Genomic DNA, 20,433 nt, shown 5'->3' with positions numbered 1-20,433 from the left:
ATCTGTTTCGCATTAGACACGTTTACACACCACGGCTTTTATTGTGACACTTCAGCTGTTTTATCTCTGCTGCCAAAAACGACACTGTCGTAAAACGACGTAACGTCAAACCCTCCTGCTTGACGGCGGCGGTTCTTTTATTTATAATGTTAGAAACTCGATTAAATCGTATTTTTCTGCCTTCCAAAGTAAAATTCTGTTTTTATTAGTTAGAAATCCGCTATATACTTTGCGCTTACGTTGGTGTTTTAATAACAGGCTAAATTAATGACGTAAACAGACAGGCTCTGTTACGGTTTTAACTATGATTCGTTTAACGTCCACAGTTAAAGTTGATTTAAAACACATTTTAGCATAAACTCGCTCCTTTTGTTGTCTGGGGACAATACAGCGGTTTCTGTAAGTCGTGTCACGTCCCGAGTCCTGTGTTGAAGTTTCTCTGCAGCAGCGAAAGGTCAGTTTATTGAACATACAGACTCTGTGTCCCCTAAAACTGCGGACCTCTCATCGTGTCTGTGGTTCAGCGGGATGGCGGACGGGGACGACGACGTGCCGCTGATTCTGACCTGGGACGATACGAGCAGTGGGCTGCTGGAGGAAGATGAGAGTGAGTATATTGTGTTCTCATTACACCATATTGAGCTGACGCTTCACCTGCAGTAACCTTTGCTTTACTGCTGGTAGAACAGGCCAGTGTACATATTTAAGCATTCAGCTCCCTTCCACAGATCTGTCATCCATTCTGTGCAGCACCCTTTGTGAATGAGTTCTGTCAGTGAGTGCTCTCTCCTGAGTCTGAGCTGTCAGATACTGTAGGGTGTCAAACTTTTTAATGCGAACGACCCCAAGTATAATGATTCCATGAGATAGCATCTGCATATTTTTTAAGTATTAAGAGAAACATTTTAAGCATGACATTATACAGACAATTTGTTTATTTCAAAGGTTAAATAATTCACTTGCACCTTTTCGCATAAGATTAGAGTTGTTTTAGACGTATTTAAACTAAAGATAATTATTTCTTCTGTTAAAATCAATAGAGTAAAATAATTATTAACTGACTTCCAGTCAGTCTTTAGAAAGCAGAATGAAACAATAAACGTCAACAACATCACAATTTATATACAGTACCGGTCAGAATTTTTTTAACAGTAAGATTTCGTTTTTAAAGAAGTCTCTTCTGCTCACCAAGCCTGCGTTTATTTGACCCAAAGTACATCAAAAACAGTAACATTTTGAATTAAAAAATATATATATATTTTAAAGTTAATTTATTCCTGTGATTTCAAAGCTGAATTTTAGTGTCATTATTTCAGTCACACGATCCTTAAGAAATCATTCCAATATCCTGACTTGCTTTTTAAAAAAAACATTTATTATTATTATTATTATTATTATTATGTTGAAACAACTGAGTTGAATCTTTTCAGGTTTCTTTAATGAATAAAAAGTTCTGAAAAAAAACAGCATTTATCTGAAATAAAAATCTTTTGTAACATTATGAATGTCTTTATCATCACTTTTGAAAAAAAAATCAAAGCATGCTTGCTAAATAAAAATATTAAGAAAAAAAAAACTGTTACAAAAAACATTTTATTTCAGATAAATGCTGATCTTTGGATCTTTATGTTCATCAAAAAATCCTGAAAAAAAATGTACTCAACTGTTTTAAATATTGAAATGATCATAAAAAAGGGTTTATTGAGCAGCAAATCAGCATATTAGAAAGATTTCTGAGGGATCACATGACACTGAAGACTGGAGTAATGATGCAGAAATGTAGCTTTGATCACAGGAATAAATTACATTGTAAAATATATTAAAAAGCAGTTTTTTAAACAGTAAAAATATTTCACAACATTACTGCTTTTGCTGTATTTTGAATCAAATAAATGCAGGCTTGGTGAACAGAATTCTTTAAAAAAACATGAAAAATCTAACTTTTCAAAAACTTTTGACTGGTAGCGTATATCTAAAATAATAACGTACGACATTAACTTTTACAGCCTTAAAATATATTTGATAAAATTCCCTGAATTGTCCACAGACCCCTACATCCCTCTTGCAGTTCCCTGATATCCCAGGCTGAACATTCATTTGAAAACCCCTGTTGTCAGGTATCAGTTAATTAAATAGTGATAGTGTAACCGGAATGTTAATCAGTAGATACTGCAGGTCCTGGTCTACATGAAACCTGATCTTTAACCCTTACTGTCCTTGATTATGACATCCATCATGTGACAGTGGGAGGGAAAGATGGCCATTTAAATGGTGTGAGTTCCAGGCACTGTCTGACTCTAGAGGGCTCTGCTGTCAAACCTTTTCGTCATTGCTGACTGCATTGTTGACATTGCTAATGCGCTGGGAGATGATTTGTTTGCCTTCTGCATAGGCAGAATTGATGGTTTTAGTAGAGCAGGGCTGTTTTTCCCAACACTACTTTATAAAAGCTAATGTTGAAAATGGAGAAAAATGTGAAAATGTATCTAATACAGAGGATTTGTTGAGAGTGAGTTTAATTCTATTAGTGTGTGTTGGAATGAACAGTGATGTTAATGCTGGAGTTGGAAGTTTGTAATGCTCCGCTGTGTTCACTGTGGCTGTCATCGGTGGCGGGTCATGTTATTGAGGGTGCTAGATTTAGTCATGATGTCATGAAGCAAAATATCTTTGTTCTTTTTATTATTTTTGATTATTTTATATTGAAAACGACAATTGCATGCACTACTTATAAAAGAGAACTTATTATTATTTATTTTTATGTAGAAAAACTGTCGAATGTGTGGTTGACATCTTTTTATGTCATTTGTCAATCATAACGATTTTTCATACATTGTTGACAATCCAGTTTTGACTTGGAAATGATCTAACTATATCAGTTTTACAGATATTAATTCTGATTTAATCATCAAATTACAAACTAAAACTGTGAAACTTTCAAGTAAATTAAGTTGGCTTATAGGCCATACAACTCAGTACAAGCCATTTTTTCTTCTGAAAAACAGATTCACTGTTTGATACAGTTTATAGTGAAATTATAGGCTTCTCTTTTTAGTAAAAGGAAAATACAGCAATTTTAACAGTAAAATTGTGAAATATTTTTACTATTTAAAATAACCATTTTCTATTTGAATATTTTAAAATATTTTAAAATGTAATTTATTCAGGTGATTTCAAAGCTGAATTATTAGCTTCATAACTCCAGTCGCATGATCCTTTAGAAATCAGTCTAATATTCTGATTTGCTCAAAAAAAAAAATATTGTTGTAAAGCCTTTTTACTCACTTTTTTCAATTTAAAGAATCCTTGCTAAATAAAAATATTAATTTCTATAATTTCTTTCTCAAAAAGTTTTTTTTTGACTGCCCCCCAGCTTTTTAATGGGATAGTGTATAATGTTACAAAAGCTTTTTATTTCAGATAAATGTTGATATTTGGATCTTGCTATTCATCAAAGAATCCTGAAAAAAATTACTCAACTGTTTTAAATATTAATAATAATAATAAATGTTTCTCGAACAGCAAATAAGCATATTAGAATGATTCCTGAAGGATCATGTGACACTGAAGACTGGAGTAATAAAGCAGGAAATTTAGTTTGATCACAGGAATAAATTACATTTTAAGATATATTCAAATAGAAAGCAGTTGTTTTAAATAGTAAAATTTTTAAAAATTTTTTTACTGTTTTTACTGTGCTTTGGATCAAATATATGCAGGCTTGGTGAGGGGAAGAGACTTTATAAAAAACATTTAAAATCTTACTATTAAAAAACTTTTGACTGGTAATGTGGCTAAATTAAGGGTTCTCTGTGTCTGCTCAAAATTCAGTGTAAAGATGCAACGCTGCATAAAAATGACTAAATTATGCTTGTTCTGAACCACCTCAGCCCCTAGTATCAAATTATACATCTGTAATTTTTGTGTAAATGCATTTATGCCACATCTGAGCAGTGTACATTTACTAACACAAATCTAAGTGCTGTTTCATTAACAGATAACAGTTAATTTGAGAACTTTTGGTGTTTTGGTGCAAGTGGTTTAAAAATCACTGAGGAGATGCTGCACTCTAGTGCTATTTTGTGGTATTGTATGTTGCTGAAACCATCATACAATTCAACAACCAATATACAATTTCTGCCAGGTCAGTTTTTGGGGAGGACACTGTAGTACTGTCACTTTAAGAGTGAAGGTTCCCAACCACAATGGTCATGTGTACAAGTGTCCAATACAGTAGCATACCAGCCTTTGTACCACACGCACACGCACGGACAGAGTTAAAATGCTGTGTCAGCCTTATGACAAATACAACGCTGTTTGTGGCCTCATCCACTCCTATCCTGCACGCACACAGTCTATGGCCTTGTGTCAGAACTGTTTGGTTGTGATGAGAGCTGGACGTTTGAATATTTGAAGCACCTGAGTGCAAACCGTGGCAGAAAAATCTTCTACAAAACAATGTAGGAACATGGTTTGTCTTGTTGGTTCCAGGACAGCTGTCTTTTAATTTTGGAAGAAAAAAGCTGATGTGAATATCAGATGCCGTCGCTTCCTCATTCTGCCTTAAGCTGCTGTCTCAAAGTTTTTTGTTGTCATGGTGAAGATTGTTTGGACATTTTAAAAGCTGTGCTTTTATAAACAACCTGGACCCTTCTCTGATTATCCGTTCGGTTGTGTTTGAAGAAAATCTGGATTTGTGTTAAGAACTTGAGCTGAAAAGAAACCTGCTATCAGTGCTGTCTGTGCCTCTGTGGCTCTACCAGGAACCTATTGATTAGACAGAGCAAAACCAACGCAGTTGTTGTCATGTGCGTACTCACTGAGGGCTGTTTACAGACAGCTGTGAGTCAATGAACGGCAATGAAGTAATTCATTCAATCAGCTTGCGTTTGGGCAAACTAAAAGCTCTTAGCTGTTTGTGATTTAATTAGTGCGCCATTAAATTACCAGACTGTGGCCTGACAGATTCTTTAAAAGGGAGTCGTATTTATTGCTTAGAAGAAGCGATGGTAAGTATAGATTGAAAAAATGAATTGAAACTTTTTAGTTCCCAAATGAAGTTCTCTGCGTTGTAGGTTTGTTCAGCATTGCTGTCCATCTTAAAGGCCAGCTGCGTTTTTGAGCTTGAAGAAAGAAAGATACTAAAATGGATATGATATAGCTCAAGATGACGAGAAAAAGACGAGGCTATGACCAAGAGACTAAAACCAAAATGATGGGGATGGCTGGAAAGGAGACTGGTGTCAGAGAAAGCAACTCCGAGGACGTACAGAAAGTTCTCATTGTGTTTTGGACTGATGTTTGAGAAGATCCACTGGACAATCTATTTGACTGCTCAGTTACACTGTGATCTCTGAACCATCTGCTGTGTTTCCTGCCCACACATCGTTTGAAAGGAAAGATAGGGAGGAAAATCCAGGGTGGAATCCTTATGGAATTCAGCGATGAAATATGTGCACTGAGTGCAGTGTTTTGGTAACCAGCTTTGATTTAGCCTGGAGTGCATTTCAATTTATTCACATTTTATTATAATTACTTGAATCAGTTTTTGATTTTCTAAATGTTGTCTCTAAAAACAGCCCTGTCTAATTTGTGACTTTTTGACATTTTGTGTCATTTATTTTATTACTTTTAGCTTAGCACATTATTATCAAAATTTTTCTTGTTTTTTAACGAATGTTACAATGAAATGATGTGTTTGAAGGTGCAGAGAGAGATATGGGCTGTTACAGGAGCGTTTGTCCCAATTTGACTGTTGTTTTTTGAAAACCGTGTCATCTTTTGAGGAATTGTGAGCAGCACCACAGGATTCTGTTCTGCTTTTGGACCGCTGGCCACGGCAGCTGCAGTTGCAGCTGGCGCAATGAAACTTGCATTGTTGATAATTTACCCTTGCAGTGCTGAAAATTGCTTGACCAGTGACATGCTCTCTTTCTGACTACTGGAACTATGGAAATCAGTAGTACATTTGACAGCATGACTGGACTGACACATGATAGGCCAGTGCAAGCATCCTCATTCTGCCAACAATTTGCATCTGTCGGTATGTTATTTAAATGTGGTATATAACTGGCTCAAAAACTGCTGTATAAAAAAAGCACATGTTTAATTTATGTTGTGAACTCATTTAATAGTTTCTTTCCTTCTCTACACAGATGGGGCAGGAAATTATGATGTTGTGAATAATGTTGTCATTCCGACCCCAGGAGCACAAGACCCCAGGGCCCAGAATTCTTTGCGGCAGAGTTGGGAAATGAACTACCAGGAAGCAGCAATATACCTGCAGGTTGTCTTTTGTACCTTCATACGCTCAATGAAGCAGTAAAAATAGATGTGGATGATCACAAACACACACTCGGGGCTAATAATAATTCTGCCTTGCCTATTTGTCTGTGTTTGTCCTCAGGAGGGAGAGAATAACGACAAGTTTTTCACTCATCCGCGAAATTCCCATGCGCTCAGTGCCTACCTGTTTGCACACAATCACCTTTTCTATGTGATGGAGCTGCTGACTGCAGTGTTACTCATGCTTCTGTCCCTCTCAGAGGCCCCTGCTGTCCCTTTTCTCCGCTTGGATGTCTATGTATGTGACTTTTACTTCACTATGTGCATACACTACCATTCAGAAGTTTGGGGTCTGTAAGATATGTATTTTTAAACAAATCATTTATTTTATTTAACAAGAATGTTAAACTTTATATTGTTACAAAAAAGTCTGTTTCAAATAAATGCTTTTCTGTTCATCAAAGAACCCTTTAAAAAAAGACTTGAGCACTTAATCAGCATATTATGCAAATGCAGTCTTGGGGAGTATAAAAAATAAGGGTTGACCAATACGTGTTTTTCAGAGCGATACAGATTATTACAGATCAATTAGACCGATAACCGATATTTTTTACCTATATATATATATATGTGTGTGTGTGTGTGTGTCTGGTATAAAAATGGAAGTTAAATTCAAAATTAAGAATAACAAGGGCTTTGACAAAAAACTTTCTGTAAATGCTTTTAAATTGTTTTTTGGCAAATCGAAAATGATTTCGAATTTTGATATTTAAAAAAGTGACCGATAACCATAAAAATGCTTAAAGGAGTAGTTTACTTCCAGAACAAAAATTTACAGATAATTTACTCACCCCCTTGTCATCCAAGATGTTCATGTCGTTCTTTCTTCAGTCGTAAAGAAATTAATTTTTTTGAGGAATTTTCTCCATATAGTGGACTTTTATGGTGCCTGTGAATTTGAACTTCCAAAATGCAGTTTAAATGCAGCTTCAAAGGGCTCTAAATGATCCCAGCTGGTGAAGAAGGGACCTATCTAGCGAAACGATCTGTTATTTGAAAAAAAAAAAGGACAAATTATACAGTTTTTAACCACAAATGCTCATTATGTCTAGCTCTGCAATGCGCAAGCGCACTCAGTGCACTCCGGTTACAGACAGGGTATGTCAAAAATCTCATCTCATTTTCTTCTCCAACTTCAAAATCGTCCTACATCGCTGTTTTACCTTTATTTTTGTAAAGGCTGTTTGACCTTCTTTGCACGTTCACTTTGTAAACACTGGGTTGGTACTTCTGCTGCGATGTAGGACGATTGATGAGATGGGAGTTTTTCGACCTACCCTAACTGTATTGGACCGGAGTGCACAGAGTACGCATGCACATCGCAGCACTAGTGAAGACGAGCATTTGAGGTTAAAAAGTATATAAATTGTAATTTTTATTAGAAAATAACTGATCGTTTCATGCGGCTGGGATCATTTAGAGCATTTAAACTGCATTTTGGAATTTTAAACTTCAGGGCACCATAGTAGTCCACTATACGGAGAAAATTCCTGAAATGTTTTTCTCAAAAAACATCATTTCTTTACGACTGAAGAAAGAAAGACATGAACATCTTGGATGACAAGGGGGTGAGTAAATTATCTGTAAATTTTTGTTCTGGAAGTGAACTAATCCTTTGAAATCCATGGTGATAATTGATTGACCCCTAATAAGAAGCCTTTTAAAAAAAAATTGACCCCAACCCCAAATTTTTGAATGGTAGTGTGTGTTTGTAAATGTGTTTTTTATTTGTATGCTTGTGGCTTACGATCATATGAACAAGAGGATGTACTTGTATACAAACACTTAAAGGCATGTATTTTTGTTTCTGTCAGGTTCATGCGACACTGGAGTTATTGGCATTGGTAATGGTGGCCTTTGAGTTGTGCATGAAGCTTCGATGGCTTGGCTTTCACACCTTTATACGACATAAGAGGACCATGGTAAAGGTGTGTACGTTTTTGTAATAGACTACATGTGTTTGCTTAGAATTGTCAATTTATTTTTTGTCTCTGTATCTAGATGTCATATTCACAAAAGTTCAGTTTGAGAATCCTGTTATCCTCTCTGATCTTTGTGCATTTCAGACATGTGTCCTGTTTATTCAATTCATCGAGGCAATTGTGGTCCTAGTCCGGCAGACATCTCATCTGCGTGTAACAAGAGCCCTCCGGCCAATCTTTTTGGTGGACTGCCGTTACTGTGGAGCTGTTCGCAGGCACGCTAACTTCAAAATTCAGAATTATATTTTAAAATGATTTATTAATTGTTATTAACTAACAAAACTGATAATTATTACTGCTACAATTAACAAGAATTTTTAAAATAAAATATAATTTAATTAAAATTCTGTAATTAATTACTCACCCTCATATCATTATAAACCTGTAAGACCTTCGTTCATCTTTGGAACACAAATAAAGGTATTTTTTGATGAAATTTGAGAGCTTTCTGACCCTGTATATACAGCAACACAATTGACACATTCAAGGCCCAGAAAGGTAGTAAGGACATCAGCAAAATAATCCATGGGAAATCAGTGGTTCAACCGTAATGTTATGAAGCTATAAGAATACTTTTTGTGCACAAAGAAAACAAAATTACGGTTGAACCACTGATGTCACATGGACTATTTTATCGATTTGTCCTTACTGCCTTTCTGTGCTTTGAACGTGGTAGTTGCATTGATGTCTATGCATGGTCAGAAAGCTCTCAGATTTGATCAAAAATATCTTAATTTGTGTTCCAAAGATGAACAAAGGTCTTACGGGTTTGGAACGACATGAGGGTGAGTAACTAATGACATAATTTTCATTTTAGGGTGATCTATCTCTTTAAATATTGGTGTTTTTATTTGAGATCTTTCTGATGCATTCTGATGAAGAATCTGTGTGCTTGAAATGTCACCTATGTGATAGCCTGTTATAAAATTTTTGTATTCTTGGAGCTGTCTTTTTTTTCTATATTCAGATCTCATATGTACAACAAGCCACTTGAGACCTTGTGTGGATCAATGGGAAAAGTATTGTCCTTGTCCTTGAGTGGATACAATGTGATGTTCTGATGCTTTATCTCTGTTACTGTCCTCTCTCAGAAACCTGAGGCAGATATTTCAGTCTCTTCCTCCCTTCATTGATATTCTTCTACTGCTGCTTTTCTTCATGGTCATCTTTGCCATCCTAGGATTCTGTTTGTTCTCAGCCAACCCAGCCGACCCTGTTAGTACATCAATCACACACTCACCTTTGTTTTCCACATGTTTGTGTTCTCTCTCTTTACAAACACTCACACAAACAAACTCATAGATTCTTCTCTTTCTCTCCACAGTATTTTAGCACACTGGAGAACAGCATTGTGAGTTTGTTTGTCCTTCTGACCACTGCAAAGTAAGTATGTACCCTCGCTGTGGAGCACACATCCTACTTTAGATTACGTGACTCAGAGCCTCAATGGGATTGTTTCATGTCTTCCTGTAACAGTGGTAGTAATCCATGTTATCAGTTCAAACTCCTTGAGGGAGAACTGGAGAATTTCTCTAATTCTCTTTTATTAGAATGCCCTTGAGCAAAGAACTTAACCCCAAGTCACTATCATCAGACTGTCCCTGTTAAAAATGTAATAAAAGTCACTTTGAATCAGAAAGTGTCTGCTAAATGATTAATAAATAAGTAACCTTAGAGTCTTCAGTAGATTTACTAATGTCTTTCTTCTTCACTAGTTTTCCAGATGTGATGATGCCAGCGTATTCAAAGAATCGGTGGTCATGCATTTTCTTCATTGTGTATCTGTCCATCGAGCTCTACTTCGTCATGAATCTGGTCAGTATTTTTTATCTGTTTTTGTTGTACGGGATTTATAATGCATTATAGTTTATTTCTGTAAGCATTACCTGTTGGCGCAGTATGATGTTCATGTCTTTCTCTCAAAAAATTTAGGTTTTTGAGTAAAACATTCCAGGATTTTTCTCCATATAGTGGACTTCAATTGGGATCAGCAGGTTGAAGGTCCAAACTGCAGCTTTCAATGCAGCTTCAAATGGCTCCACAAGATCCCAGTCAAGGAATTAATGAATTTAGTGAAACGATCTATCATTTTCTAAACAAAATTAGAATTGATATACTTTTTAACCACAAATGCTCATCTTGCACCAACTAGACCTCGTGCATTAGGTAATGTTAGAAAGGTCACACATGACGTAGGAAGAAGACCCAACCCAGTGTTTACAAAGCAAACTTGCAAAGAAAAACAAACGCCCTTTACAAAAAAGGGAAAACTGCAATGTCAGTCGATTTTGAAGTTGGAGAAAATTTGATTTTTCATACATGACGACATAGTGTGTCATGGATGCGCATTGCAGAGATTTGTGATTTAAAAAGTATATACATTTTTATTTTTTTTAGAAAATGGGTGAGTGTTTCGCTAGACAAGACTGTGTAGAGCACTTTGAAGCTCTGAAACTGCAATCTGGACCTTCAACACACTGATCCTTAAGTGAAGTCCACTCTATGGAGAAAAATCCTGGAATGTTTTCCTCAAAAATGTTTTCCTTAATTTCTTTTTAAAGAAAAAAGACATGAACATCTTGGATGATTTGGGTGAGTAAATTATCAGTAAATTTAAATTCAGGATTGAACTAATCCTTTCATTTTTGCTTCACAGCTCCTGGCGGTAGTTTTTGACACCTTTAATGGAGTCGAGAAGATGAAATTCAAATCTCTTCTTCTACACAAGCGATCCGCCGTAGAGCACGCCTTCCAGCTGCTGGTTAGTCGGCAGGTGAGGTTTACAGATCACACTCTTTCCCATCTCCTGATTTTTTCCTTGTGTGTTTTATGGATGAATGTGAGTGTGATAAATCTGCATTTATTTAGAGGCCAGATGGAGTGTGTCTAAAACAGTTCGATGGACTGATGCGATTCTATCGTCCACGAATGACTGCACGGGATCGTTTCCTCACTTTCAAAGCCCTCAACCATTCAGGCGCAACTATGCTGAGGTACATGCACAAATGCATATGTGCTCACATTCTTTCATTATTTTAACAGATGATGAGTTTTTAAGCATATTTGTGCTTGTGTTTTAGCCTCCAGGATTTTTATAAGTTTTATGAAGTGATCGGACTCAAATGGAAGGTCAGATTTCACACACTGTCACATGATTGTACTCCCTGGGTGTATGTTAAACCCTCATGAGCCACAACATCTGGTGTGTATGTGTGTTGCAGGCTCGACGGAGCGGGGAGCACTGGTTTGATGATCTTCCTCATACTGCATTCCTCATCTTCAAAGGTTTTATATTTGACCTATTGATTCAGTCTGCGTTAGCTGCAGTATTTCACAGTTTAATGATTTGCTCACAATGATCAGATACATTCGAGATGAGTTGGAATCAAATGTTTTCTTCCAAAATACTTCCTTTGTATGATCATTATTCTTTTTTAACAGGAATCAATTTACTTGTGAAATCCAAAGCTTTTCAATATGCAATGTGTAAGTTAAATCCTTAGTTACTTTGTTGTTTCAACCCTTTAGATATTAACATGCAAATACCTGATCAATGAAATAATTAGTAGAAAAAGTTGTATCTTAATTTTAATTTGTCTGATATTCTTATGCTGTACTATAAAATACAGTAAAACAGTAAAATTTGTGAAAAAATATTACGTTAACTGTTGACATTATAGCAAATAACTACTTTCTATTTGAATATATTTTAAAATGTAATTTATTCCTTATTTTCAGCAGCCATTACTCTAGTCTTTAGTGTCACATGATCTTTCAGAAATCACTGTAATATTCTGATTTGGTGCTCAAGAAGCATTTCTTAATTTTATCATCTGTCTGAAAACAGTTATGCTGCTTAAAATTTTTTGCAGAAACTGATAGGTGATAAGTTCAGATGAACTGCATTTATTTAAAATAGTATTTTGTTTTTACTATCACTTTTGATCAAATTAATGCTGAATAAAAATGTTAATTTCTTTAAAAAAAATTATCTTGACCCAAAACTTTTAAACTGAAGTGTATTGCACGTACAGTATATTCATTCCAATATTTCTAATAATTCTAACTATTTTTCATGATTGACCGGTTACAGATCTGGTGGTAGCAATTAATGGCATCTGGATCCTAGTGGAGACAAACATGTTAAATGGTAAGATCTGCTTGAGTAATGGACCAGCAGGGCATGTGCTGCAGCTGTGTTGCAGTTCCACATAATTCTTTGAATTCACCATTCAGAAACGCTTGTAAACACAGGAAACAGTGAAATAGCTGTTTTCTCTGTGTGAACCCAATTGAATTTGGCTCTCAGGGAGCTCTTCTCTTGTCACAGATGGCGTCTCGTGGACTCATGTTGTCCCATGGAGTTACATTGTTTTCCTCACAAGTAGGTTTAAATTGGTTAAAATTAAATCAGCAGTTAAATTGAATGTAAATGGCATAATTAACATGGGTTTCAAATTTTAAACATTTTTAACACTTTATTTTTATTCATCTCCTGCTGATGTGTCTGTGGAATGAAGTTTATGGAATTGAGGTCTTGTTGAAGATCACAGGCCTTGGTCCTTTGACATATTTCAGCTCAGGGTGGAACCTGTAGGTACACATACAAACATTTATACATGCATACAAATACGCACACACGCATACACACTGCATCACCTCTGGATGTGTTTCTGTTTTCAGCTTTGATTTCTCAGTAACAGTCTTTGCCTTCCTGGGATTGATTGCTCTGGCCTTTGACATGGAGCCATTTTACTTCATCGTGGTGTTGAGACCTTTTCAGCTCCTCCGGTATGTGAACTTATTTGTGTGTGTTTTGATTAATTTTGGTTTGCATAAACCATTCATTTAAAATATTTCTTTTTCTAAAAGTTTTGTTCTCCCATAGATAAAGATATATTCAAATCCTAATTCAAACCTGTAAAAAAAAAAAAAAACAGAAATGTTTTAGTATATATACATATATATTTTTAATGTCAAGATTTTTTTTTTACTAAGCCTGCATTTATTTGATCCAAATACAGCAAAACAGTAAAATTTTGATTTGTTTTTACTATTTAAAATAACTTTTTTATTTGTTTTTATATTAAAATGTAATTTATTTCTGTGATTTTTAAGCTGAATTTTTAGCATCATTACTTCAGTCACGTGATCCTTCAGAAATCAGTCTAATATTCTGATTTGCTGCTCAAAAAAAAAATTATTATTATTATTATTATTATTATTATTATTATGTTGAAAACTGCCGAGTAGAATTTTTCAGGTTTCTTTGATGAATAGAAAGTTCAGAAGAACAGCATTTATCAGAAATAGAAATCTTTTGTAACATTATAAATGTCTTTATCATCACTTATGATCAATTTAAAAAGCATCTTGCTAAATAAAAATATTAATTTCTATTTAAAAAAATAATAATTAGACTCTGAGCTTTTGAATGGTGTTGTGTATGTTTCAAAAGCTTTTTGTTTCAGATAAATGCTGATCTTAGGATTTCTGTTCATTAAAGAATCCTGAAAAAAAAAAATAATAATAATATAACAACATCAAATCAGCACATTAGAATGATTTCTGAAGGACAATGTGACACTGAAGACTGGAGTAATGATGCTGAAAATGTAGCTTTGATGATCACAGGAATAAATTTTAAAATATATTCAAATAGAAAGCAGTTCAAATTACTGATACATCTGTATATATATCACTTGAACTATTATGCTTGTAATGTAATTTGTACATTTAAAGTTTTTTTTTTTTAAATATGTCTTTTGTTCTAAATATGACCTTTGTGTGAATCATTAAATTGAAGTTTTCCCCCATTTCCTGTCAAGGTTGTTTAAAATTAAACTGCGCTATCGGAACGTTTTGGACACAATGTTTGAACTGTTTCCGCGTATGGCCAGGTACAGAATAATAATCCATTTCAGCTCATTACTCACAGATGAAGGCCCTTCTCTCACAACCCTCTCTCTGTATCTGTAGTCTAGGTCTGACTCTGATCATCTTCTATTATTCTTTTGCCATCGTTGGAATGGAGTTTTTTGCTGATGTTGTATATCCAAACTGCTGCAAGTAAGTTCCTTTAATTGCTTAATCACCATAAACGTAAACACTTTATAAGTTTAAAACTCTCTACTGTCATTTACTCACCCTCATGTTATGTTCTTCTGTGCAAAACACACAAAAAAGAGTGTTCCTGAAAGTACTTAGTGATCAGTGTATAACCTTAAATGGTTCCCGGGGCATAATGACTTTTGGTGTGTGTAATGATTTGTTGTCTGTCCCTCAAAGCACTAGCACTGTTGCTGACTCGTATCGCCAGATAAATGTGACCATTGGCAACCGAACAGTGCTAGAGGAGGGATATTACTATCTCAATAACTTCAATAACATCCTAAGCAGCTTTGGTATGTGCACATACACACACACTCCCAGATACACGCTCTTCTCTTGTCGTCATAGCTTTTGTAACTTTTTCTCTACCATGTTTTAGTCACTCTTTTTGAGCTAACAGTGGTGAACAACTGGTACATCACTATGGTGAGTATAAATACAAAAACACATGCACATTATCTCAACAGATCATAATATCAGAAGTTTTCTCAGTAAAGCATTTGTATGTTTTTTGGTTGGTATGGGTCTGTGGTGCCCCCTGCTGTTTACTGGAATTAAATATCAGTAAGCACACTGTTTGTTTTTGAAGTAATGCTGAAGTCTCTGTGTGTGTTTGTAGCAGAAACATATGGATCCTACTGTGTGAACAAGTCAATAAATAAAGAGTTATTCATTCTTTTAATTTCTGTTTTCACAGGAAGGTGTGACATCACAAACTACTCACTGGAGTCGCCTTTATTTCATGACTTTTTACATTGTCACCATGGTAAGGGATTGTGTATGTTGCTTGTGCATGTTAAATATATCTAAATCTATTAAAAAAAAAAAAAGCTAAGATAACATAGATAAAAAAAAAAAAAAATACAAAATATAGTCTTGGCAACTAACTGAAATAAGTTGAAGCTGAAGTTGAAGAATAACTAGAATTACAAAAACAAATAGCTTAAAAACTAAGACTAAAACAATTAAAATTCTGAAATAAACCTACATTACCAGTCAAAAGTTTTTGACCACCAAGATTTTTAATGTTTTTTTTTAAAGAATTCTCTTACTTCTTAATTCTTTTATTTGATCCAAAGTACAGCAAAAACAGTACATTTTTGATATATTGAAAATAACAGTTTTCTATTTTAATTTATTTTAAAATGTAATTTATTCTTGTGATTTCGAAGCTGAATTTTTAGCATCATTACTCCAGTCACGATCCTTTGTTAATTCTTTTTGAAAACAGCCAAGTAGAAATTTCTTAGGTTTCTTTGATAAATAGAAATTTCAGAAGAACAGCATTTATTCGAAATAGAAATCAGCACTTTTGATCAATTTGGGGAAGACATTTCTATAATTTCTTCCCCAAAGGAAAAAAAAATTATCCTGACAGCAGGCTTTTTAATGGTATAGTGTATAATGGTACAAAAGTTGTTTTTTTCAGATAAATGCTGATCTTTGTATTCATCAAAGAATCCTGAAAAATGTACTTAACTGTTTCAATTATTGATAATAATAATAATAATAAATGAACAGCAAATCAGCATATTAGAATGATTTCTGAAGGATCATGTGACACTAAAGACTGGAGTAATGATGCTGAAAATGTAGCTTTGATCACAGAAATAAATTACATTTTAAAATGTATCCAAATACAAAGCAGTTATATTAAATAGTAAAACTATTCCACAACATTTCTGTGTTTGCTGTATTTTGAATAAAATAAATGCAGTCTTGGTGAGCAGAAGAGACTTCTTTAAAAAAAAACATTAAACATCTTACTGTCCAAAACTTTTGACTGGTAAATAGTAATCTTTAATAAAAAATGACAGTAACACATAACTACTATAATTACTAAAAAATTAAACTTAAATTAAAATGAAAAATGAAAATAAATAAAAGCTAATTAAAAATTAAAAATTTTTACAAAAACTGTGTTTATTTTGTGATCTTGATATAGGAATGTGTTATCGAGTATAAATGCCTCTGTGATTGTGATGCAGGTTGTCATGACAATAATCGTGGCCTTCATACTAGACGCATTTGTCTTCAGGATGAACTACAGTCGGAAGAACAGAGAGCCGCTGGATGACCCAGAAGGTTCAAAATGTTTAGAGTCCTATTCATCTGGTGACATGTTTAATAAAAGGAGTATGACTGAGAAGTCTAATACTGAGAATGTGTGTGTTACAGTTGAAAAGGGGATTGTCTTTGAGACAGAGGTGTCTCAGACTGAAGCTCTACAGACTCTGGATTTGTATAAACACACGCTGGGCATCACCAACCTAAGCTCACTGCAGGACATGTGTGTGGCTCTGGAGCGGAGTGGGGTGAGCACATGCATACCTTCGCGCACACACACAGTCATAGCATCTTATTTGTGTTTTTTTGTTTGACTGATTAAACTGTAATGGATCTTTTTTGTCTTTGCTCACAGCATTCCTCATTAGTATTTTTGGGTCGAAGGTCACGTACCAAGAGTGACCTCAGCATGAAGATGTATGAGGAAGAGATTCAGGTAGGATAGAAGCAGGAAACAGATTGTCTTGACAACTAACTGAAGTTGAAGAATAACTAGAATTACTTAAATTGCTTAAAAATTGAAACTGGAAAAAAATATCTAAAATAAACCTGAATAGTAATCTTTTAAAACATAAATAAAAAATGATGGCATCACACAACTAAATTACTAAAAATTAAGCTAAAATTAAAATGAAAGCTAAAAATAAATAAAAGCACATTCAAAATTTTATTAAAAACTGTAATGCATATTAATAATATAAAAAAAAAAAACACTGCAAGTAATAATGTGGATATGATTTTTTTGGTGCAAAGATCATGATTGTACAAGGTCATGTACAATGGGTCATTTCTTTTTCATCATTTTTAATCATATTTTAAAGATTTTTTTTAATAAGAGACAAAAACTGCATGTTTAATAATAGTAATACTTTAACAATAATATTGTTAAAGACAGTTTTAGACAAAATATAAAATAAAAACTAATTTGAAATATTAATAAACAATAATAGTACCTAAATGGTACTAAAATAACACTATAGGAAGATAATCTATATTTTCGTGATGGTAAAAACACACTTCTGAATTAGCAGAAATATAGCATTGTTTTCATAAAGAGTGATGTTATGACCAGATTATTAAAAAATGTATTTTAACATTTTATTGGCAGAATTTAAGTTGAAGAATAACTAGAATTTCTCAAAAAGTTTGCTTAAAAATAAAGACTAAAACAGAAATAAAAATAAAAATCTAATATAAGCCTAAATAGTAATCTTAAAAAAAAAGAAAATGATGGTAGCGCATGTCTTAATTACTAAAAATGAAACTAAAATTAAAATTGAAAACTGAAAGTAAATAAAAGCACATTCAAAATATTAATAAAACCTGTAATAACAATAATACGAAAAAACACTGCAGGAAATAATGTGGATATGATTTGTTTTTGATACAAAGTACAGTGTTAAGTGGTCAACACTTCTTTTTCATCATATTTTAAAATATTTTTAATACGAGACAAAAACTGCATGTTTAATACTCTATTAGTAATACTTTAATGTTGTTAAACATTACAATCTGTAAGTAAATATATAATACAAACTGATTTAAATATTAATAAAAACAATAATGGTATCTCAGTGGTACTCTGGATAGGAAGATAATCAATATTTTGTGATGGTAAAAAACACTTCTGAATTAGCAAAAATATAGCATTGTTTTTATAAAAAGTGATTTAGTGAGCAGAATATTTAAAATTAATTTGAACCTTTTATTGACAGAAAATGTAAGTATTCACAAACAGTACCCTTATTGGATCAGAAAATTAAATCATGAAAGTCTGAAATGAGAATATATCACACAGCTGTTTACATAAGGCTGTGCCCCAAGTGGAAACTTGGTTTAGCAAAAGAAAAATAAATGCTGCCTAAAGTTATTTCAGTGATATCATATTCTGTTTTGCAAAGTTACAGAGTGATATATTTGGCTCCAAATTCCCTCTTTTTTAATAGAAAGTTGTCCAGATAGGCAATGGTATGTTTGTGTAAAGAGATTGTTTCTTTTTGTCTGCAGGAATGGTACGAGGAATATTCCAGAACAAACCTCCAGCCCGATGAGACATTCCACAGAGAACTGGACAGCCCTGAAGCCAGTGCCACAAACAGCATTAACTAAAGCTTGCACACTCCGAATACTGCATCAGCGTTAACTGACACACTCACTCATACCTTCGAGGGACCTTAGAACTGTCTTCCTTCCCCATCGATTGAAAGCACAGGTGTTCCCCATGACAACTACATTCTCCCTCCATCCACATGGAGACCCACAGAACTCACTTAAAGCCTTATTCCCCAAAAAACCTTAAGGTTCCGTGGCCAATCAGGGAAGCTTGCAGACCAATCATGTGACATGCACTAGGTCCGGGAACCTTCTTCTTCTTCCATGAAATGCACCTCATGACATTTGCCTTGTGGTGGGTGACCCTGAATGATTCAGACTCTCTCATGGATTTGACAAACGGAGAACGGCGATTGAATGTTTCTGTGGGAGATGAATGAGAACTGAATGTGAGGATTTTAGCACTTGTGTCTCTTTCTCCACAGTCTGAGGTATTGCTTAACCAACAGATACAAGATTATAGTAATAAACTAATGCTGTTTTTAAACTAAAGCTGCTTTTTGCTGGAACCTTTGGACCTATAGAGAGGCTTTTTTTGTTATATATATAAATATATACATGCAGAGTAAATGTATGTCAGATGCAGTTGAGAGTCAAGTATTTAAAAATCCGTTTTAATGCATCCACCAATTACTCAATATGGGCTGGTTTCCCAGGCACAGGTTAATTTTGGACCGATAAGTATTAGAAAACCAGCCCTGGAACTTTCAGTTCATTTAAACTTTTGTCTTGTCACATATGAAAAGTCCTTATTTCCTTTGTTTGGAGTCTGTATTGTTTTAATCAATTTTAAAGCTTTCTGACAGACCAGTTCAGATAAATCTATTTAGGATCACAAATTTGATTCCAACAGTCCATTCAGCTTTCCAGGGTGAATGTAGATCTGTTTCCAAAACGAAAACCCTGGGTGAGAAAGGGATACCATTTAGCCTTGCTTATTTACGCGCTGTACATGGAAACTGTTATTTATCTATTTACATCAAGTTAAACATCTCTCCTGTTTGCTGCACTATTTTATAATTTATTACTCATTTTCTTGATGCTCTTTAACAGGGTGAGTGCATGCAAATCCTCATATATCGTTTACTCCCATGTCTAGAGTATCTAACCTGGAGGAAATCATGAATGTGTTCATGAGGGTCAGTGATTTCATTCCAGTTGCTTGTTTAATTGCACTGTAAGATGTGCAGCCATGCTCCAAACACAAGGGAGCATGATGCATATGTGACATGAAACCACACCAGCTCCTCTAATACTGTAGGGTTTACCTGTGTCTGAGTTCTCTGTTCTTATTCCTTTGTAAATGTATAATAACAGGTCTAGTAAACGATACATTTTAATGAAACTTTTTTTTGGATTTTGTTTATTAATTGCTGTAATAGGTGTCTTTTTATATGCATTATGTCAGCTTGTCATTGTAGCTGTCACTCCACTGTCAAGTTTGATTTCAGTCAGCCTGAAACTATATTTTACCTTTTTAAAATGTCATGTAAGGGCTTTACTCAAAATCGAACCAGTTTGGACAAAAGGTGCAGCCATGCTTACAGTTGTTTGCCGAAATATTTTACGCTTTTACGAATTTCGACAAATGTTTTTCCACACAGATTTCGCATTTGCACTTAAGTCACGGTTTGGTCAGTTACCCAGATGCGCGGCCACATTGGAGATACTCTGATGTAAACAACAGCATAATGTACAACTGAATACGTTGGTTTCTCCTAATTTATGCTGTCTAAGCCACAGAAAAAACACGTGGAAGGTGCTAAATCATATAGAGAAAGACTTAGTAAGCAGGAAAGGACACAATATTTTGACA

The 20,433-nt window shown here is 34.3% G+C and overlaps 1 protein-coding gene across 2 annotated transcripts; it reads left to right on the top strand.

Annotated features, from left to right (window-relative positions):
- The first annotated feature begins 110 nt into the window (after positions 1-110).
- tpcn1 (two pore segment channel 1) lies at positions 111-19,962 on the top strand. 2 transcript variants are annotated; one of them, XM_073840759.1, is made up of 26 exons: positions 111-607; positions 6,207-6,286; positions 6,407-6,583; positions 8,160-8,273; positions 8,412-8,542; positions 9,419-9,542; positions 9,652-9,710; positions 10,043-10,142; positions 10,984-11,100; positions 11,196-11,320; positions 11,408-11,456; positions 11,549-11,612; positions 11,769-11,813; positions 12,421-12,477; positions 12,658-12,711; positions 12,848-12,920; positions 13,011-13,118; positions 14,156-14,227; positions 14,307-14,396; positions 14,616-14,731; positions 14,818-14,864; positions 15,136-15,204; positions 16,427-16,523; positions 16,617-16,753; positions 16,861-16,941; positions 18,513-19,962. In XM_073840759.1, the coding sequence occupies exons 1-26, from the start codon at positions 529-531 to the stop codon at positions 18,612-18,614; spliced, it is 2,367 nt and encodes a 788-aa protein (XP_073696860.1). In that variant the 5' UTR covers positions 111-528; the 3' UTR covers positions 18,615-19,962. The 2 variants fall into 2 exon arrangements, with proteins under 2 accessions (XP_073696860.1, XP_073696859.1); XM_073840758.1 differs by having other exon boundaries at positions 6,156-6,286.
- Positions 19,963-20,433: the final 471 nt, after the last annotated feature.

Source organism: Garra rufa, chromosome 5 (assembly GCF_049309525.1).
Source record: "Garra rufa chromosome 5, GarRuf1.0, whole genome shotgun sequence".
Taxonomy (NCBI): Eukaryota; Metazoa; Chordata; class Actinopteri; order Cypriniformes; family Cyprinidae; genus Garra; species Garra rufa.
Note: the sequence above shows the minus strand (reverse complement) of the source record. Positions and strands in the feature narration are given on the sequence as shown.